Below are 22,109 nucleotides of genomic sequence, written 5' to 3' on the forward strand. Positions count from 1 at the left end.
ACTCGTTAAGTAGAATTTTTATATCAGATCTAGCTTCAAAGTATGAAAAAATAACTCATTACTTACTTTGAATAATTGCTTTAAACTCTTTAATCCTACAGGTTAAATAACATACATTTATATGTATCGGCAAATTTTTTCTTAATTTTGACATTTATTAAATAATAGGATAAAGAAATAAATGGCGCGCATATATCATGTATTTTCTAATATTCTAGAATTAATAAATAATATAAATAAGAAAGATATACAAACAAGTATTTTTTTTATATGCATAGGTCAACAAATTCATATATATATTATACTGCAAAATGAGTACGTTGAAATCCCTGTCCCAAACTTTGTAATATTCGTTGAATTTCAGTTTCATTCTGATGATAAAAGATATAAGCATCAAATTTTGTTGCCATATTACAATTTGTCTCCCTAAGACAAAATATATAAAACAAGATAAAGCTTACATATAACTTTTCAATATTATGCAATCCATTTTGATATTAATTAGATATAACTTACCCCGCGATAAATGCAAAGTAATCTGGGATGTTGGCAGTACATCCACATGACGAGATTTCCATATAACTTTGTTTGCATATCATCTAAAAAATAAACATTGCTTTGTTTGATATAGTACATATTTCTAAAATATGTTTATGTATCTAAATTATATATAATTATATATATATATAATATTTAAAAATTATTACTTTTATTAGCTCTAATTATTTTTAATTTTACTCATTTTAATTAACTTACTCGATCATCTATCTCTTGAGTTACTACAATTCCAATTTCTAAGCATTCAAATCTCACAGGCACTTGCTTTACTTCTCCTGATTTTAATAAACGCCAAATGGCTTTCTCAATTTGTTTAATATCACCTTCTGTACCAACATACACAGTACCACAATATTTCACCAAAAATCCGTTAGTTAATGTTTTATTTTTTAATCTAGAGATTTGATCTCTTTTAGCTTCTGCTTGGTCCAATTGTGATATTTCTATTAAAGACATCATGGTCTCAATACCCGAACTTTTGATAAGATGTACTATTGGTTCATAAAGTTCAAGGGATTTCTTAGTACGACGCTAGAAATACATATAATAATTGTATAGTATAAAAATTTCTCATTCTTAATTGATATTCATATACGTACTTTGATGATATGTAAAATTATTGGTTGTCCACTAGCCTTTTTCATAATTTTACGTAATTTTCCCTTACTATCACCATTTATAACATTTTCATTTATCTCATCTAGTACATCCCCGATTTCAATTTTATTCTGATTTATATGCAACATGTAAAATAAATTAAAATTACTTGTAATTGTAAACACTATTAGATATTTAAATTTTTTTTCTTACATCTTCAGCAGCTACTGATCTTTCATCAACATTGACAATTAATGCCTTTTCTTTGGTGAAACTACAACAACAGTAGCAATTAGGATTCACTGATTTTCTTGCGATCAAAAGAAATACTTACCATACAGAAATACCTAAACTTTTGCAAGGTACCAGTTCTAAAGCTACACATGACGGCATCTGCCAGGTGTCATCCAAGAAAGCTGCGTTTCTTAAATTTAGCTTAAAATTAAATTTACTGCATTGCAATAATACAGAGAGTAGTATTTCTCGTAAAATGTCATCTCCCAGAATGCTCTTTAAGTTGTAAAACTCTGTAGCTAAAGTTGGTATTCTCGTCTATATAGACAAAATTATAAATTCTTATAATTAAATAATAAATAAATATATATATATATATATATATATAATGTTTTGTATGTGTATGTATATATGTGAGTGCATTTCAGCAGAAGATGTCTCACCAATATTTCTATCGGCATATGAAGGCATTTTCGCACTAGACATACTCGTATAAGGAAACGAATTCGTCCAATAGACGTGTGTACTTTCGAATTTTGCTTTACTTGTTCTACCACCAAAGAGAATGTATTATAGGAGCTAAAAATCGTATTAATAAAAATTACATAAGAAGCATAAATTATAAATCATGGATATTAGAGAAAATAGAAAGGAATTATTTTACCTATAATTTTTTTCAGCAACATACATCAACCAATGCCATGCATAAGGTATTTTTAAATATCCAACGTTATCGAAACAAGGCAGTAAGCCCTTTTGTAAGCAGTTTTCAAAGCATTTACAAAAGTGAAACAAATCTTCATTTTCATCGTTAATTTCCTTGGTATGTTCCATCAACTTCCGAGTCCATCCTGAAAGGACATATAGAATATATTAGATTAATGAGCCAATACATATTTACTACACAATAATGTTTGTTATGATCAATTTTCGTTAGAGATGGAGTCAAAAAATTATAAAATTTAACAGAATTATGATAATGGAATATATATCATCGACGAAAAAAGGACTGTATATTATTTATTTCTTGAAAAAAAAAAAAAAACATGAAAATATAAACTATAATATTATCGTCAAATGATAATAAAAATTGATTCGGTGCAGATAGGGAAATATTTAGAACTTGTAAGTTTAATATTTTAAATTAATTTTAAAATATAACATTTGTATAAATTTCGCATACATACATAATATACATATACATACATATATAATGTTTAAATAAAAATATAATATTTTAAACTTGTATTAAAACTACATATCGATAACATTTTCTTTTTAAATTACATATACTGTATAAAATGAAAGGAAACCGTAAATCTTCTCGGATAGTAATGAGACATGTAACCTACGAAACTGAACATTACTAAATCGCGACATTACCTTTCAGCTCTTTGATGAGAGGATCCGAGACCGACATGGCACATTCTTCACGAAATATTGCCGTTAAATCACCTGCAATATGCCCATAATATGCCCTCACAGAAAGTCTATTTTATCGCCATGATTTGACTTGTACGTATATTAACTCGGTCTCGTCAACGATAATACCTGCATTCTACATTGCATTGTTCTAGCGAGAGCGAAAGTATATATACACATATAGGTAAAGTATGATAGTAATATGTATATATAATATATATATAATAATCGCGTTCGCTGAAGATCGAACATCGCGTTAATACATATATAATAGGTATACATATACGTATTGTGTGTATTGTGTGTATTGTGTGTTCTCTCATCCTATTTACATTACCTAATAAAAAATTTTTTATGAAAAGCTGGACGAGAGAGAGAGAGAGAGAGAGAGAGAGAGAGAAAACAAACATTTGACAATATCCATAAAAAAAAAAAATATGACAAGCTTCTATATGTTTCTATATGTGCAATTTTTTATGTAATTTGAGATATATATAAAATATAAAATTATATTTAAGAAAGACTTTTATATATTCACGCGAATCTTTTTTAAATAACAATAACAAAATACACCGAGACGTTAATACTCGCTTGTGTACGTGTGTGTGTACCGTGTCTTACAATATTATATTTTATATAATTTTATTTACGGAAAAAGAGGAGCCGGATTATGTCGTTGAATTAAGTCGACGGCGTGTCGACACGTGTCGATTCATGTAATACAGACAAATATATTGCGCTGATAATAAAGCTCTAAAGTGTTTCTAGACCCTCTTTAGGCCGGTATTCATAGCCAGTTCTTATTTCAAGACCGTCTTAAGTAATGTCTTAAGATGCTAATACGGCTCTGTGATTGGTTTAGGACATCTTAAGATTGTGCTTAAGATGGTCTTAAATATAAGAACTGACTATGAGTACCGGTCTTAATAATGCGTTAAGCCCGTATCACACTACGCATTGCGGACGCGGATCGGATTTGGATTACGGACTGCAAATCGTTAATCAGCCAATCAGATCCTTGGCTACTTCGCTCTGATTGGATGGATGACGATTCGCAGTCCGTATTCCAAATCCGATCCGATCCGCAATGCGTAATGTGACACGAACTTAACGCATTATTAAAATCCGTATCAGACTACGTATCGAAGACTGAGATTCAAGATTGAAGATTGAAATTTGATCAATCGGAGGAAAGAAATTTTAATCCTTTTTTTGTTCTGATTAGTCAAATTCCAATCTTTAATCTTCAATCTTTTATTTTCAATGCGATAGTCTGATACGGGCTTTAGGCTTGAAGATTTATATTATCAGTATCTTTACGACCGTCAACCGTGGCACAGTTGTCATCTCTATCTCATTTTCTATCGTAGTTCCAACATAATTTTGTTGTTTCGAAAGTTTCGGGAAATATAAATTTAGCATGGCAGCATCGGTCCCGGATGTTTACAGTGTCAAAGCGAAAGCGTTGCAAATCTTCGCAGAGAAATTTAACGAGCAAGCCGCCGTCTGCGTGTACGCACCGGGTCGTGTTAATCTCATCGGCGAGCACACCGATTACAACGAGGGCTTCGTGTTGCCAATTGTAAATACTTTGCCGAACTTTTCTGTACTCTTTTATTTTCCTCTTACTCTCTCATCCAAATTTATTGCTCATTTCGTTTCAAGCGTACATAAAACATAAAGCGCGAAACAAAATGAAACTTTACTTCGAATCACGTGTAACTTTTATAATCTTTTTCTATTCTTTTGTTTTTGTTTTTTTTTCCCTCTCTTTTCCCTCGAAATATATTATACTCCAAAAATGCAGGAAATGCATATGATGCGAATAAAGAAGATTTAAGATCAATCTCTTAAGTTGTGTGAATTATTAAATTATAATGTTGTAAAATATACATCCGCGCGCGTGCGCATGTAAATTATTCGAAAATGTTTTTCAATATCTAATGTGCATATATAATTATAAATTACATCGATATTCAGATATCGTGTGACGCGATCGTTTTGTATTTTTCTCGACGCGTTACTTACATAATCAAAAAACTATGAATGTCGTGTCGCTTACATAATCAAAAAAGATGCAAACGAAGTTCATATCGTTTGATAAACGTTCGCTTAGCGCGCCACTTTGATAACGATTCAAACGTTTCCAATGGGACGCGAATCACAATCCAACGTTATTATAAAATAATATTTATGTTTTATAATCTCAGATTTTATCGATTATGTTTGCTATTATATGAAAACTTTGCCCTTGCATTTTTCCTCATTAACTGAAAGTTCTGAATTTACAATACTTTTTATTCTATTATTACATATTAGTTTAATGACAAAAAATACAATAACGCAAAAGTTATCTCTATTTATACATACATATAATACATACACGTAAAAATTATTAAACAAGTTTAAAATAATACTAATAAGGTTTGCCGCGATATCCAATGATATATTTTCAATATTCTCTCTCTCTCTCTCTCTCTCTCTCTCTCTCTCTCTCTCTCTCTCTCTAACGTTAATATAAAATATTTTATTATTTTAATATTATATATAAATATACTTAATTATTCAGTTATTTTAATATTCTAATTTAATTATCAGGCGCTACCGATGGTCACGGTGATAGTCGGGAAATCTCACGATGGTCAAAAGAGCAAAATTATTTCTTTGAGCGACGTAGTCGACGCTACAAACGAGTTCGAATTTGAAGCAGGAAAGCGAGCTGATATAAAACCGGGGGAGCCAAAGTGGGCGAACTATATAAAAGGATGCATCGCCAATTTTATTTGTAAATCGCTTTCACAGTTTTTATGGCTCATTGTGTAATTAATTCCTACATGCTCAGATAGCGTTTTGCGATATTGATTAAATTCTTGTGCAATTTTTAAACAGGAAAACGCGTTGAATTTTACGACTAAATAAAATAGGTATGCGAGAGAGATAGTTTTGGGATATTCTATATGTATAATGCAACCAATACACATTGCAGGCGATGTACCTGCGTTTAAAGCTGTGATTGTGTCGACTGTACCAGCGGGCGCTGGTCTCAGCAGTTCGGCGGCTCTAGAAGTAGCGACGTATACTTTCTTAGAGACGTTGAGCGGGAAGAAACCGGAGAAACCAGAACAGAAAGTAATCGCTTAAAGAAATTGTTTGGTTTTGACAACTTCGCAATATAAATAATAACCGTAATAATAAACGGCTGCGCGCGCAAAATATATATAGACAATTACAAATTAAGTTTGCAGAGCTGTTTTTTATTAATGCCATTTAAAAAAAGATTATTGATTAATTAATTAAATATTTTGTGAAAATGTTCTGTGAAAATATTTTTATCAGTGAATATATATAGGCTTTGGCATGTCAAAAAGCGGAGCACGACTTTGCTGGAGTGCCTTGCGGTATAATGGATCAGTTTATCTCGGTAATGGGCAAGGAAGGCTGCGCTCTTCTACTTGACTGCCGAGATCTCACTGTTAAGCAGATACCCATAGTATATATAGACGACTATGTCTTTCTCGTAACAAACTCGAATGTGCCGCACAAGTTGAGCTCGAGTGCCTACTGTGAGCGCCGAGATTGTTGTTACGAAGCTGCTAAAATGCTGGGCAAGAAGAGCTTGAGAGACGCGGATATGAAAGATATCCTAGGTAACGACATTATTTCCTTCAATTTTATTATTCCTCGATTGAGTCTTATTTTATTAAGTATGGATAATTTGTACAATCATTTTAATACAATGAAAATAATAAATTAACTATAATAATAAAACGTACATTCTGTTTTCTGATTATTTCTACGTTATGTTGTATAATGTGTTTTTAGCGTTAATATCACGGAATATCGTGTCCGATTGCGTTGTGAGAAGAGCTCGTCACGTAGTCACGGAAATTCAACGTACCCAAGACGCTGCGATAGCGCTCGAAAAAGGCGACTTTCAGTTATTCGGCCGATTAATGAACGAGAGTCACGATTCATTGCGCGATGATTACGAGGTCTCCTCCAAGGAGCTCGATTCACTTGTCTCGGCGGCTAGAGAAGTGGACGGTGTGTTAGGAAGTCGTTTGACAGGTGCGGGTTTCGGTGGTTGCATTGTCACTTTATTGAAAAGAGATGCGGTTAATAAGGCGATCCAACATATGAAAGCAAAGTTGGTATCTTTTTCATGATCTATAATACTAAGTTAGGCATTCCTTTTCTCTGTTTCTTGCATTATTTTATAAATATTACTAAAAAAAAACTTTTTGGTCATAGATACTCTGGTGTACCTGCATTCTACGTAGCAACGCCGTCCGGAGGTGCGCGAGAAGTCAACGTGAATTAATTGGTATGTTAATTTCTTAAATATACATATGTTCATTTTTTACAATGTCGTGTATGTTAACAATTGTGAGATATTTTAAAATATATAATCGATTATCTTTCCAAGATACATGTGTGGGGCGAAATTTCAATATATTTACGATAAGATCTTTTTACAGTGAATATGAATGTCATCACAATTCACATATTTATCAAACGCACGATATAGAATGGTCCATACGTACACACATTGCAGAATCACTATCTTTCCGATTGTATATACAAAGAAGAGAGCAACTTTCTCTATAAAAAAATAGATAGAAAGGACACAATGTTTTTTTTTTTTTTTTCATATATGTAGTTTTTTTCTTTTTGAGAACACATACTTCAAAAAACGGAAAATTATAGAAAGTTTTTTATATACTATCGCGTCGCGCTTGATCTTTTATCACTTTAAAATATAAAATTTATATATGACGTGCATATTATCATGAATATTTAAAAGTCATATGAATAACATAGAGAAAAAGATATTATAATTTTTTAATTTGTCTTTCTTGAAAATAAAGCACTATATAAAAATTTTATAAAAACAATTAAAAATTTGGTTTTACATTTTTGATCTATTTCTTTTTATCCATATAAAATTATTATTTTCTCAGTATCATTAATTATGCGCACGTATGTGTATGTGTGTGCATCAATTAATAGACTCTTCGTCACTATGTGTATATATACCTTCCTACCTAACTCAATTTAAATTAACTTTGGAATATTTATAATTTAAGCTTCCGCCTTTTATAGTAGTACAAAAATATTTCATTTGTATACATTGCAAATTTACAAATGACGGATTAATTTCATATTGACTCTCATAAATAATACACACACACACACACACACACACACACACACACACACACACACACACACACACACACACACACACACACACATATATATATATATATATATACATATTATCCGTCACGCGTGAAAGCTACGATATTTTTATAATACTGACATTTATCAAGAAAGGACAAATCGATCCGAATTATCCATATCTCTTTGTCTACATGTTTTTAATATCGATTGAGACTTTCCGTTGAAATATTTGTGTATTCTGCAATAAAAATATGTAATACATATTTAGAAAAATAAAACGTAAAAAAATCATTATAAAAATCGATTTACCTTTAAGGCAGTCGTTGAGTTCGAGTTCACTAGAACTGCACGTGAGCCCCGAAGGTTTTACACCTTTAAAGATCTCGATAACGCTCGGCTTTAAGTTATGAAAGATTAAGGGCTGACCGCGCTTAGCAAAATCCTCTATTAAAGTTTTAATACCCTGTAAATGAAAAAGTTGATGATGAAGAGGCGAATATTTGATCAATGTAGCGTGTCATAGTAAGAGTAATTAAAATTGTTTTATTTATTTCTTCAAGATCTTTGTTTTCACCTTTGCAGCGGTGAAATCGGCTGCTTGGATATGCGTGGAATCTATTACAACGGGCATGGCGGTTCCCTCTCGCAATCCTTGCTTACTAATGACGGCTCGCACGTATTCGACACTTGGAAACACCAGACTTCGATCCGGAGTTATTACAAGATATTCACAGCCACTAATACTCTGTATAAAAAGAAAAGAGATAATGTATCAACAATTTGTTGTAATTATGACTGCGTCTCGAAAAGATATTTTCCTTGAATCTTTTTTTTTAATTATTTCCTAATTAAAGATGTACACAATATGTATAATATAAAGAAAGTTCGTATAAATACAACATACATGTATGAAATACAATAAATTTAAACTTAAAAATATAAAAAAGATGATATGCATATGTTGCAAAATGTTTAGCCAGAGTTATATTAAGTTATATTAGTTTTTGAAATTGATATTTAATCAAGATAAAGAGATTTTAAGAAAAACTGGTTTCCAATTTATAAACAGTCTGTTATTATTTTTTGGCAATAAGAAAATACTTTATATGTCATAACATTTACATGGTGTTGTAAACTCACCGTAGCTTTATGAACTCGTAACGTCGGTCTAGCCGAGGCGTAAAGTAGGAACAGGAGATTTATACCGATGCCGATGACTATGCCCAATTCGAGTCGTATAAAAAGGCAACATAGGAACGTAGCCACAGCTGGTATGAGATCAATTTCTAAAAATGAATTATATAGTTTGTAAAGAAACGATGTTGACAAATAATTGAGAAAAGATCTTATAACATTACAATAGAAATAAAAGAGTCAATTGAAGATACAATGGCTTGAGAAAATAATTATAATGAAGGATGCATTTTTTTTATCCATCTTGAATTCTTTTCAAGAAGATTTTTTATCTTTTATCGTTTTTTTCTATATATGTATATTTATTTATTCGCAACTGCTTAAACTCTATTCCGTCCCATTATTGTCGTGACTTTCGTTACGTTTGTATTAGTTTTGTAAAAAGAAGCGTACTTTTGCTTCGCCACATGGGCTTCACCACCTGAAACTCCATCATAAAGACGACCGCAGCGATAATGACACCTGCTAGGGCGGCTTTCGGGATATAGTACAGATAAGGTGTGAGGAACTGCAACGATATAAGCACCAATAATCCGGTGTAGACTCCACCGAGGGTAGTCTTTACCCCGGACGAATGATTGACCGCGCCTCGGCTAAGACCGCCGCTTACGGGCATCGATGATACAAACGACGATATCACGTTGCACGCGCCCAGTGCCAGCATCTCTTGAGTCGCATCTATCGACTTGCCCTCCGCTGTAACACCCATGTAATTATATTTGAAATGCGAAATGTGTATTTATTTAAAATATAAATTTTTTGTTTCAAGCCCAAAGTTTATTCGGGACAAAATATATATAAATAATAATCATTTAGAAGAATTATTTTTTTATTGTGTTTTATTTTTCACATTTTGCTTTTATATCACAGTCGTAGTTTTATTCCTATTTAGTAAATTTTGTTTAATTATTTAATGAAAAGAATTTAATTTTTTAACATTTTCTTACAGAATACTTTGGCAATGGAGATGGTTTCCAGCAAACTCAACATGGGGACGACCAGACAACCAGTGCCTAGAGAGGAAACCATGTCGATGAAGGTATAAGTTTCGTTCCCGATCTGAGCTTCGAAGGGCGGCAAACGAAACTCCGGCAGTCCTTGTTTCACGTGACCCGTCAAAATAACGGGTGATTCGCCGAGATGTTTCTCGAGAAACCAGCACATTATCGCGCAGACAATCACTACGATAATGTTTCTGGCTGTGGAAATCAGCCAGAGCAACTTTCTAATGATTTGTTGAAGCTGCGACGGTACTTTGGTATTTTTTGATGTTAACGGCCAGTCCTTCACCTTCTGTCAATACATGGAAAGTAGTATCGCTTTTGAATTTCCTTTGCTATTAAAATATAAAAAGCAAAAATATTCCAAAGCAACATTTTCATCATCAAAATATTTCAAGAGACAAATCATTTTCGTTGTCTCATGTCGCACTCTTTGGCGCACGTGACTAATAAAATTATAAGGCAATAAAATAATTTTATTCATAATTAGCTCTGGTTAATTATAATAATAATTATTATTTATATATTATGTTATTTTATAATACTTGATAGTTATCTAATTATATGTTGCAAAACAACAAAAATTATTCATTCAATAAGTGCATGATAAAAATATTGCGTTGAGAGATAAAGAAATCAACTCTTGGTATACATAGTATAGCAGATAAATAAATTAAAGTTATAATAAAAACATCATATAAGCTGTAATAATTGTATTATGTAATCGAAAGAGAATTGTTTGATTACATCGTATCTCTAGACTATTCGAATACTATTAAACAACAAGTTACAATTTAAATAGCGTCGCACTTACTCGGAGAAGCAGAAGAACGATTATGCAAACAATTCCGAGAGCAGTATCCCAACGTCTCGTCTCGCCAATGTGCTCGAAGATACTTTGCCAGACTTGCACGAATTTAGTACCGGTAACTTTGAGTCCGAGAATATCTTTCACCTGGCTGGTAGCGATGATGATCGATGCCGCCGATGTGAAACCCACGGATACCGGCCCCGATATAAAATCCAATAGAAATCCTAATCCACACATCGAATAGCGTAAAAATAATTCAAGACACACGAGAGACATATATTAAAAATATATTAAATATAAAAATATATAAGAAAAAATAAGGGTGTACTGTATATTTAAAATATAAAATATAGTGTCATTAAGAAAATTATTTCTCTTTATTAGAAAATTTTCTCTCCACATTTATCCTAATATCAAAATGAATATGTTGCGGCTCTGTTTTTCTCATTTCGTGGTACGTGATTATTATGTAAATGTGAATATAATGTAGGAGAATATCGCAAAAAGAGAACATTACATTACGAGCGGTCAGTTGATTCAAAATACATATATAAGTACACTCCACTATATGGATATTTGACTATGTATACTTTGAATTAAAATCTATTAAGTAAAAATTAAATAGGAATATCATTTATGAATAATGTTAAAGTTATGTTAATTGGTGTACAATCGCGAATGCAATGACTTGCGAACTGCATGAGTTGTGTGTTTTTGGAATATTACCTAAATGCAAAATGCCCATCAGTAGGGAAACACAGCCCGAAACAAAACACAATAATACAGCGAAATCGGGTCCTAGATGGGCCTTTTGTAATGTCTCTCTCGTTAGAATCGCAGCAATCGCGGTTGGTCCTACAGGTACATCCTTCCAAGAGCCAAAAATTGTATACACGAAACAGGCCATGAAGGACGAATAGAGTCCATACTTTAACAATGTTTAGAACAATGTTATACGTTTTTCTCTTTAATCGTCATTAATTTTATTCACTCGATTAATTGCGACAAACAAGAAAGATAAAAAAATGTTTAAAAACCACCGATAGAGCGTTAAAGTTGAAACTTTAAGCTTCAAAATCCTTTTTTAATTTTTTGTCTACGATGATTTTTCATCGAGTTTCAGCGATTTGAAAATAGCCCAATTTTTAGGATATGACAAATGTTCCCTATTTTTTTTTTTTTTCGAGTAATGTAGGATCTTTTTAATAAACATGATTTATTTATTTTATTAAATCTATATTTCAATATATGATTGCGTTGATTTTTTCAAATATCAGCTTTAGAAAATATTGCGCATTCGAAGTAAATAAAAATTTTTGTAAATCAAAAAAGTAGGAAAAATAAGTCGATGATGATTGATAAATGTTTTGACCTAAAAATGAGGATGTACCTGTAACGGGAGTCCGGCAACATTAGCATACGCTATAGCTTGCGGTATGACGGTGAGTCCTACGGTAATACCAGCCACTAGATCGCTCACTATGTATTCTCTTCGATAATTTGGTAACCACGCTAGAATCGGTATCCTTTTGAACAACAATTTTTTCCTGCAAGATCTTCTCGCTCGTCGAGAAAGCCATCTTCTTCCGGAAGTACACAAGGTATTCTTATCGGAATTTTGTGGTACTGTAAAGTAAAGTAGAAGGAAAGTATATATGTACAAAGTGCTCCAAATAACATGTATACTACAATAAGAAGAATATGTTTATAAAGAAATCTTAAAAAATCAAATTTTCTTTTAGCGATTTTAAAATTTAGATTTAGATTTTTGTCTCTTGTATGTACATTTGTTTCGCGAGTTTGTCAAAATTATAGAATTCAATAATTATATCTCAGGTTAATCGTTTTCTACTAATATAAAATTTATTGGAAGATGATTTCAAAAATGCGAATGAGATATTTTTGCGCAGAAAAAATCGATATTTATCGAAAAGATCAAAGTTTAGATAGCAGGTACAAAAATAAAAAGAAATATGGTAAGCCAGGAAAAACTTGATTACAAAATGTAATAGCGTTTTTACTTCATGGCACGTTCTATATGCCACTGTTATGTTAACATATCAACAACGCGAATGATAATGTTATTTATTTTTTTATTTTTATCAGCACCGTTTCGTGAAATTATTCATATTTTCAGTTTTTTAATGAAAGAAAGGGGAACACCTGAGCCGAATGTAGATGTCAAGGAAAATTATTATTCGACGTATTTTGAAATTATTACTTATCATTCTGCAATATACCGGATGCCTCTGATCAATTGACATTCACTTTGATAAACGCGTCGAGCTTGTTTGGCAAGTGACGAATGCGTTGACTTTTTCAAATATCGGCTTTAGAAAGTAGCGGGTATCCGAGGTAAAAAGAAATGTTTTTAATTAAAAAATTAATATTGTAATGAACAATTCGTATAATACACGCAAAAATCATTTTTATTTCAGATTTTTCAATAAAATTATTGAAATTTAACATGAGAAGCAAGAAGTCAAATGCTCTCTCGTATGAATAAGGTATATTTTCCAATGTAAAATATATAACGTAGGACATAAAAAAAGATATAAAGTTTAAAATTTCAAACATATTTAAAAAAAATATCTTTCTTGTAAAATTTTTGTATTTTATAAGATCACGTAATCAATTATAAAAAATTACAATATTATATATATATATATATATATATATATATATATAATTAATATGATTTTAATCAGGATATGTCAGAAGCCGTGCTTAATTCGCGTCGCATCTTCAAAAACGTCATGCGCAAAGTTCAAGGATACCTACTTCCATGTTATCACCAGACACACTTGAGCAAGGTGCCAGTTTCCGTAAATTCAGTATTTCCGACGCGAAAAAATTACATCTGCCTATCCGTCATGCGATTTTATCGCAGTTTACGTAAATACAACACGACGTTTTATCGATACTTTTTTCATCAACATTATCATAAAGTATCATGCAGAATATAATAAGTTTCATTTCACTCATTATCAATAATTTATAACGAAGCTTAATCAACCGCGAATGATAGGACGCGAGTCTGCAAATTTAACAGCGGATTATGTTGTTACGCTAATTAATCAACGATTAAATTGCAACAATCGCGCGTCAACATGCATGTCGATGCATTCGTTAAGATTGCATTTCATTATCTTTATCTTGAATTTTATCGTCTGCTATTACTATTAATAGACTGAAATGTTTATTAATAATTTTTTTTTTTTTTTTGGTGACTCGTATTATATTAAAATTCAATCAAAATATTTTTTGAATATAATAAGAGAGAGAGAGTGTGAAAAAAATAAACGTGCCATCTTGCATTTCACAACTTCGATTATTTATAAATATGTCAACATTGATTGTTTTATGATGTGAGCGATTATTGTTCGAATGATTATGGTATATGAATGAGATATATAGAAAATATAAGTATCTCTCGATATAAATATATGATTTATGCGAAAAAAACATATGTAGATTGGGAGATAATGACTTATTTAGATACAATTACTTATATCGCTGCTAATGATAAGATATATTAAGGCGTAAAACGCATTTCTATGTCGATCAAAATATATTTCGAAACGAAGCGATATGCGTGTATTAACGACGGCACATATGGCGTTTGTAAAACTCTCTATATTCTGAATATAATCGGAATATATTACTTTTTGCAAAATAATCGATTATGCATCGATTATTTATGCAATATCGGGAATATTCATTTTTTTTACACAATAAAATCAACATACCGATGGCAAGAATATAAAAACATCAATGCGCAAACGGTATGACAGATTTTTATATATAAACTTGCAGAGATTCTTATATAAACACAATGCAATATTTTTTCACCGCATCTTCCGTATGTTTAGAGGTCTCACTGTTGTAAATAAATTTGCTTTGAGTATTTCAATTATAAATACGATTTCATAGATTTCGATGCAGATTTCGTCGCGGCTCTGCATTCGGCTATAATATTGTATTATTTGTCGTGCGGAAAAAATTGTACGTATATATTATTTGTAAACAAAAGTACTTGGCCAATTTCCATCATATCTGTTTAAGAAAATTATTAGGAAAAAGATCGCAGCGATATGCGTCACTTACATTAAGCGTGCATAAACGCATACGCGCAACGCGGATAAGCTGATCGTGATAAAGGTAATGTGCCTTGAAACAATTTTTCCAATTATAAATAGCGTACAGTCGTACAGCGTTAAAAACGACCGTTTAACCGTGAAAGTGAAGGTCGGCGTACGGTGCACGGTTATTTTTGTCAATTTTTGCCGTTGTTCCCGCCGCCGCTCGCGGCTGCACGACGCGATGTGTCGTGGCTTGAATCACACACGCCGATTATTTTCTCGTTTTCCACTCTCGCGTTCACTGAACGCCAACGAAATTCTCATACGAGTTGTCTCATGACATGGAGTTACACGCACTTTATGTGAAAAGTTACAATTCTGCGACGCGATGTATTTATTAAAAAAAGAAAAAAATAATAATAGCAAGTCTCTAATCTGGGGATACATTGTATAGAATTATCCCTTACTGTCTCTCAAATGTCATATTTTTCGATCAATTCCGAGTCAATGTTCCTTGAACGCGAAAAATATCGAGAGATATTTTTTCCCCTTAAGTTCAGCGTCTCGCATCCTTTGTGGAATATCTCTATTTGATATTCTTTCGAAAAACTATATTTCAAAGTTGGTTTCTTTCCGCGCGCGTAAAGAATTAAGATATAATAATAATAGAAATAATGGTAACTCTCACCTTCGAGATTGACAATTTTCGCGTCTTTGGTGATGGCGTGAGCACCGCCGGGATTACCGTTTAGGCCATTCAATTCATTATTGTTGCCGCGAAGAACATCGTCAATCGCGTTAATGCTGAAGCCGGTCAATGTTACCTCCCTGCGGTTCTCCATATCGTACTCCTCGTTGACGTTATACTTGGACATGACGCGGTTGCCTGAGATCGACGAAATCGATCAAGCGTGGAATTCGGAAGAGACGCGTAAACCGACGTAAATCGATGTAAAGCTGGTGTATCTGCTCTTCAGGTGGATTCCATTGTGTCGAGAGCTCTCGTTCACGCGGCGACTGAAACGGACAAATGAGCGCATTAATTTATATTGTTGTTATTACATATTGGTGCTCTATAGTTTTTTTTTTTTGCTTGTCGCTTTAATTTCATTTCATTTACATTTCCCACGCTCGCTGAGATAATTTCTGCGACTTTCAGGTATTTTCTCTCTAAGAGACTATTTGGTCAGGCAATCATTTATTAGTGGTTATTTTCCAGGAACCGGCAATTTCACGTATAAATAATTACATAATTTTTTTCTATATTTACATATATAAGTGAACTTACTTTGTTTTACATTTATTGTATTTCGATATATACAGTATAATAATATTTTGACAATAAATAGACTTATAAACATATAGATAATCGTTTCTTTTAATAATATAATTAAAGTAAAAGAATATGCGATAGATTATTTCTTGTTAAAAATCTCTTTCTCTCTTGTGGGAAAAAAAAGAACAGCAATTTAAAAATTTCTTTCAATGAGATAAATGTGCATCAGTTTGCATATTGCGCTTACAATTGCCCGTGCGAACATAGATTTTTCAAATGGATGGCAAAAAACGTGGCGTTGGCAAACGAGGGCGGTATAATTGACGGAATTTTACAATCAGCTTTGCGAAAATACTTGTAAAGGAGCGGATGTCGGCCTAACGGCGAATACGCGCGGTGCGAATTAAGAAATAATTCGTTAAAGAGAAAGCGTAGAATAATCATCATATATATTTTAAGTCTCTTAAATAATTATAAATCTAATTAGTACATTGAGAGATATGACAATCGGTAGGTGTACCTATTTGATTCCAAACCCAAAATAAAATTATGTTCAAAGAAAGATCGCATCTTGCCAGATACACAATTATTGAAACAATATTCTAAGATAATTTTTAATCGATATATATATATATATATATATATATATATATATATATGGTATATAATATAAAAAAAATGACAAGTAAAACGAGTTATCACATTAAATCGAAGCTATTTCATGACTCGCCGCTTATTCGAGCATCGAGCTCGTTAGAAGGCGGAAGCGTGACGATACCGGAAACCGCTGTTTGATGATGATACGATGAATAACAAGTCAACGTGGAAAGACAAGCGTATAGGAAAATTATTCGAATCGCGTGTATAATCTAATATCATTCCATCAAAATCGTTTTACGTAGGAGAAAAGCACGGATAATATTTTTCGAAATTTTGAATACGATAATGCGCATACCATCGCATCCATCGCATAAATTTTCATACGGACTGAAATTTGTCTCGGCAAGATGTTTACGTAATTAATTTCCTATTGAAAAATACTCTGATTAGCCATGCCTTCCTCGTATCGAATATAAACGTCGTTCTCATTACTGCTTATCTATCGCATCGGATAATGTGATGTTATGTAAAACGATATCGAGCACATTGCGATCGTCGGTTGAAAAAAATTTGTTTAACAATTTTTTCTTCATTTTCTAGCAATTTTAACATTCACATAGTATTGTACAATAAAACGATACGAGAATTCTGCGATTAGTTAAATTATTAAAATAAGAGAGATAGCCTTCGCATTCTATGGAATAAATTTTTTTACCATGTACGTTTTATATAGTTGGCGCTAAAATCCGGTTTTTAGTGTCAAAGTTTACATTTTTAAGGTATTTTATTTTATAATGTAGAAATATAAATGTATGCATCACATACGTTCTCTTTTAAGTATTTCTTGAGATAATAAAAAACGTATACTTGCAGCAAAAATACATACATGTTTCATTTACGTAATTTTGCGAAATTCTTATAAATAGATATATAAACGATAAAGTTTTTGGCTGTATTAAATTTCGATTCAACAAATTTGCATCAAATTGCGTATGATGTTTCGATTTCAGATCATTAAAAAAATTATTCAAACTTTTCCTCGTATCAATTATCTTTATGCTTCCGCTTACTTTTCATTTTTACGTAATAAATATTTGACAAACATTGTTGTATTTTCTCACAAATGGAAGTATTGAAAGGATTTTTGGGAGGATTATAATGCCATTTTCATAATGTTTCGCCACCATTGATTTTCTTACTTCATGTTAGGAGATTCATCACAATTATTAAATTTCTTGATTTTGCAAAACTTTCTGTCACCGGCGATTTAAAATTATATATAAAGATAAAACAAAGATTTGAATATTTCATTACCATCTAAAAGAGCGTATACATTAAATATACGAATAAGCGAGAGATTTCGGATATTTTATCGATATTTTATAACAACGAATCTTAAAATATTATTGTACGTTATTGCCTAGCGATCGTAACATTTAAGTCGTTACTGATATCTTAAACTAATAATGTATCTGATTAATTTAATTACTTCATCTTAATTTAATTGCTTTAATGTCAAATATACAAATATATCGTTATAGTAAATTTTTGAATATTTTTTTTATCTTCTTATGTGTAATTTATCGAAATAATAAATATATATACAATCGTACGTTATGATTGTCAGTAACAGCAAATTACCAAACTCCTTGCCTTTTTAAATGAGCGGTTCTAGAAGTTGAAATATACTTATTGTTTAAATTATTTGTTGTAGATATTCGTTGAAAATAATTTTTCCAATTTATTTAACACGCGTATAATTTTTTTCACTACTTTAAAATGTTCGTCTGAGGATAAAGAAATATCACGTTTTTCCAATAAATTTCTCAACGTAAAAAATGCGACACGTATGGAGAGGAAAAACGGAAATTTTTGCCATTAGGCTGCTCTTATCGCGCGGATTAATTGCGATTCATCGCTCAAGCATTTTGCACGCGATGAAAGAATGTCGCGGCGAATAGCTGTCCACGTTTTTAAATGGATCGTCAATGAATCATGCCGCGTTAACCGAGGAAATGAACAGTTCACCTGGAAATCCTTGAATGTCTTTGTGGTAAGCAGACGATTGTAATTTCGAGCTTTAGCTCGGAATACCGTTTCCCGACGTTGAAACATCCCTGACATATATATATATAACTATCATGTGCAAAGTAAGCAATTCTTCTAAGACATTCGAGCTAACACGATTAAACAATTCCCACTAAACAATTTGAGACATTATCTTTTAATTGAGACTTTATAAGAAGTGTCTATTTATAATCATAGTATAATATTGTCGATTACTGGAGACGAAAACCGCAGATGGCAAAAATCGCGATAGCAATATCGATAGTTAACCATCTCACACGATTTTTAAAAATGACTGAAAATTGTCTCGAAAAGATTCAAACGAATTTTTTTAGATTTTTTTAAATGTTCGAAATCGAGATTCAAAAATCTAAGGCTCCGTCTTTCAAATTAATGTGCCCTGTGTTTTCTTGATACTCCATATTTTTTCTTCATTTCCATTCATTAAATTTCTCCGTTGTTTTTGGAATATTTTTATAAAGGATAAATTAAAAAAATATACCTAGAGGATAGAAATTAATGAAACATGCAAATTTCGTAAACGCGATTGCAACACGAGGAAGTGTATCGGAGGTCTATCATAGCGATTTTTACCTCCAATATCGTCAGACACCGTAACTGAAAAAATATCACACTTTGGTCAAGGTTTCCTTTTATAAACGAAGCCGAGATCGATTAATATGAGTATAACATACGACATTTACAAAACTTATAAAAGGGAACTATACAATTTTAATTTTGTGTTCTTTAAAGAGAATGCGTGTGCAATGCGTGTGAAGAATCAAATACAATAAGGATTAAACACGGTAAACCTTATTTTCGCATATTTCAAATGATTGTTTTAAAAGTATCTCTAATAACAAAAAATTCGAAATTTAAGAATACAACAACTTGTACAAACAAACTAATAAAGACAAAAAATTCATAAAATTTATTTTATACACAATTTTTCATTCGCAAATCTTTTTAATTTAACAATTTATACGCGCTACAAAAAAAAAAGATACTTGATATACACATCCCGTCTTCCCTTAAAAAAAACAAAAAAAAACCGAAAGATATTGTTCGATACACGTCTCTTATGTATTCCTGTGTGTATCTAATTTGAGAATGCACGTTTTCGTTTTTTCGCTCGTGCAAAATATCACGATGAATTTCGCGCATTTTGCCTGTTTCACTCCACAATCGCCGCACGGTAAAGTGAGCCTATTTGCGAAAGTTTATTAGAAGGCCTATAATCCTACATAAAAGCGGATGATGCTTTCTCTGCCGCGATTTCAACGTGGCTGATCGGTATTCTTTTATATATGCAAATGTGCACAATGACGCGCAAACAATTTCTTTCGCTTTTTTTTTTTTTCGCAAAAGTAAGGTGTGACATCCAAATTCGTAATGACATTTGAGCATTTTCTTCATATGTCGATTTTATTCGCGCGAGCCTGCAATAGTCAATGAATCGCGCGCGCGCGCGACACATTCTTAATATATGTACAAAAAAAATTGTCAAACAAATCATTTAAATATCCTCGACCGCGTTTGCTTTTTCATTGCACCTCGCATTAGATCAAACATTATCTTTATTTTATATTATTTTTGAAATTAAATTTATCGTAATAAGAAATTTTTTTAAAAATTTGATATTTATATATAAATATATTTGCTCTATTATATATGAAATACATAATCTCTCCTAGAATCAACACGTATGAGTTCTCTTTTTGAATTATATTTACGAGAGTTTAAATTTATTATACCAATGTTTCTCTGTTATTTTCCCGCGTATTAATCGTATCAATACTCACCCCTAATATATTGTCTCCGTATAATATTACGCGCGAAGATATTGAATTTTATGTTTCGCGTTCATCGTTTCGTCATTTGGGCGTGCGCGCCGAATTTGCAAGTCCTTGGTGCAAAAGCGCGGAATTTCGACGATGCGCGTGTTTTATTATCGTTTTTCGCGAACCGCGTTCTCCTCTACTCGGCAAGCGATCAGCTGCTTGCTACCGAGACGCTTTCCCGCGCGCGACTGTCGCGCGAATGTGCCGAAAAAGCGAAGGAAGCGTGGGCGACGCGGCGCGGAAGCGGTGCGTTTGCTCGCTCACCTCGTGCCGACACTGCCGTGTGTGCGATCTGACAGTCGCGAATTTACTTTTGCGGTCGGCAGTCTCGAGCGCATGTCGTATGTCGTATGTCGCATGTCGTACGATCGATGCCGATGCCCCGCCGATGCCCCGCCATGGTCACGGACCATGTATCCAGGCCACGTGACACCGAGGACGAGGACTGGGAGGAGGCAATTCTCCCGCTGATCTCTAGATCATCCTTCTCCGCTTGTGTAATCGCAAGTGCTTCGCGATATTGATAAGAACGGTTGGTAAATTGTCTAAATTAAAGCTAATAATTTGTTTGTATATATATATATATATATATTTATTATATTATTATAAGTAAAATATATTGGATGCGTCGAGGAAAGATTTTTCTTATTGAAATCTGAAATAAACATTTCTTTATAACGAAATAATTGTTCCCGTAATTTATCGCGACTTTTTCAGTTTCATTACTTTTTCAAATTTACAGGCATACATAGGCATTCTACTCGATTATATATCTGTCACATATTTTTAATTATAAATTATTGCACGTGGCGTCTCTTTTTTTAATTTACATCTACATTATATATTCAGAACATTAAAAATCAAAAAATTATTGATTTTCATAAATCTTACAATTAGATCCATCTCTGAATATAGCGGGACAAATGCCACGCGTGATGAGAAAAAAAGAGAGTGCCTTGGAGTGAGAGCGAGCAATTTGCGAGGGGGAATGTGCGCTATCAATATTCATATACATATAATACTCTATGTAAAGGGGATTTACCGGCGGACCTGTAATTATTGTTGCGCAAAAACAATTACAATGTCCATCGTGTTGCATTCTCGTGTGTATACAGTATATACAGTAGTATACCGAGTTCGCGTTTTATAACGTAAATCTGATTCGTAATAATGACTTGCATCATTCCTGTTCATCATAATGGCTATGTATATTTATTTATTTGATTACGTGGTATCGCATTC

At 32.3% G+C, this 22,109-nt stretch overlaps 3 protein-coding genes across 5 annotated transcripts; 1 reads left to right on the plus strand and 2 right to left on the minus strand.

Moving 5' to 3' along the window:
- Nucleotides 1–137: 137 nt before the first annotated feature.
- On the minus strand, nt 138–3,553 carry LOC138945074 (uncharacterized). Its single transcript, XM_070316276.1, has 10 exons — nt 3,462–3,553; nt 2,773–2,962; nt 2,054–2,240; nt 1,833–1,968; nt 1,490–1,707; nt 1,369–1,429; nt 1,158–1,286; nt 757–1,089; nt 517–599; nt 138–426 (listed from the first exon to the last, which is right to left on the minus strand). Exons 2-10 carry the CDS (start codon nt 2,807–2,809, stop codon nt 300–302), a joined length of 1,311 nt encoding a protein of 436 aa, XP_070172377.1. The 5' UTR covers nt 2,810–2,962; nt 3,462–3,553; the 3' UTR covers nt 138–299.
- LOC138945075 (galactokinase) lies at nt 2,774–8,917 on the plus strand. 2 transcript variants are annotated; one of them, XM_070316278.1, is made up of 7 exons: nt 2,774–2,995; nt 5,410–5,596; nt 5,798–5,940; nt 6,161–6,458; nt 6,634–6,958; nt 7,063–7,135; nt 8,578–8,917. In XM_070316278.1, exons 2-6 carry the CDS (start codon nt 5,419–5,421, stop codon nt 7,130–7,132), a joined length of 1,014 nt encoding a protein of 337 aa, XP_070172379.1. In that variant the 5' UTR covers nt 2,774–2,995; nt 5,410–5,418; the 3' UTR covers nt 7,133–7,135; nt 8,578–8,917. The 2 variants fall into 2 exon arrangements, with proteins under 2 accessions (XP_070172379.1, XP_070172378.1); XM_070316277.1 differs by lacking the exon at nt 2,774–2,995 and adding an exon at nt 4,121–4,393.
- On the minus strand, nt 6,484–21,204 carry LOC138945072 (sodium-independent sulfate anion transporter). 2 transcript variants are annotated; one of them, XM_070316271.1, is made up of 11 exons: nt 20,829–21,204; nt 15,772–16,100; nt 12,392–12,627; nt 11,728–11,929; nt 11,005–11,225; nt 10,137–10,482; nt 9,583–9,885; nt 9,136–9,281; nt 8,570–8,740; nt 8,305–8,458; nt 6,484–8,233 (listed from the first exon to the last, which is right to left on the minus strand). In XM_070316271.1, exons 2-11 carry the CDS (start codon nt 15,956–15,958, stop codon nt 8,193–8,195), a joined length of 2,007 nt encoding a protein of 668 aa, XP_070172372.1. In that variant the 5' UTR covers nt 15,959–16,100; nt 20,829–21,204; the 3' UTR covers nt 6,484–8,192. The 2 variants fall into 2 exon arrangements, with proteins under 2 accessions (XP_070172372.1, XP_070172374.1); XM_070316273.1 differs by lacking the exons at nt 11,728–11,929; nt 12,392–12,627.
- Between the last annotated feature and the right edge of the window lie 905 nt (nt 21,205–22,109).

Source organism: Polyergus mexicanus, unplaced genomic scaffold (genome assembly GCF_030449975.1).
Source record: "Polyergus mexicanus isolate NDT 795.1 unplaced genomic scaffold, iyPolMexi1.0 SCAF_3, whole genome shotgun sequence".
NCBI lineage: Eukaryota > Metazoa > Arthropoda > Insecta > Hymenoptera > Formicidae > Polyergus > Polyergus mexicanus.

Bases quoted from the DNA above. Each gene is read 5' to 3' on its own strand.
- LOC138945074 (XM_070316276.1), bottom strand. From the start codon at position 2,809: ATGTCGGTCTCGGATCCTCTCATCAAAGAGCTGAAAG. The intron at 1,969-2,053 runs GTAAAATAATTC...TACGATTTTTAG, and splicing joins GTTGCTGAAAAAAATTATAG to CTCCTATAATACATTCTCTT. The intron at 600-756 runs GTAAGTTAATTA...TTTATTTTTTAG, and splicing joins CTCAAGAGATAGATGATCGA to ATGATATGCAAACAAAGTTA.
- LOC138945075 (XM_070316277.1), top strand. From the start codon at position 4,232: ATGGCAGCATCGGTCCCGGATGTTTACAGTGTCAAAGCGAAAGCGTTG. The intron at 6,459-6,633 runs GTAACGACATTA...ATGTGTTTTTAG, and splicing joins GGATATGAAAGATATCCTAG to CGTTAATATCACGGAATATC. The intron at 6,959-7,062 runs GTTGGTATCTTT...TTTTGGTCATAG, and splicing joins ATCCAACATATGAAAGCAAA to ATACTCTGGTGTACCTGCAT.
- LOC138945072 (XM_070316271.1), bottom strand. From the start codon at position 15,958: ATGTCCAAGTATAACGTCAACGAGGAGTACGATATGGAGAACCGCAGG. The intron at 11,226-11,727 runs GTAATATTCCAA...TGTGTGGATTAG, and splicing joins GATGGGCATTTTGCATTTAG to GATTTCTATTGGATTTTATA. The intron at 10,483-11,004 runs GTAAGTGCGACG...ATGTATTGACAG, and splicing joins TCGTTCTTCTGCTTCTCCGA to AAGGTGAAGGACTGGCCGTT.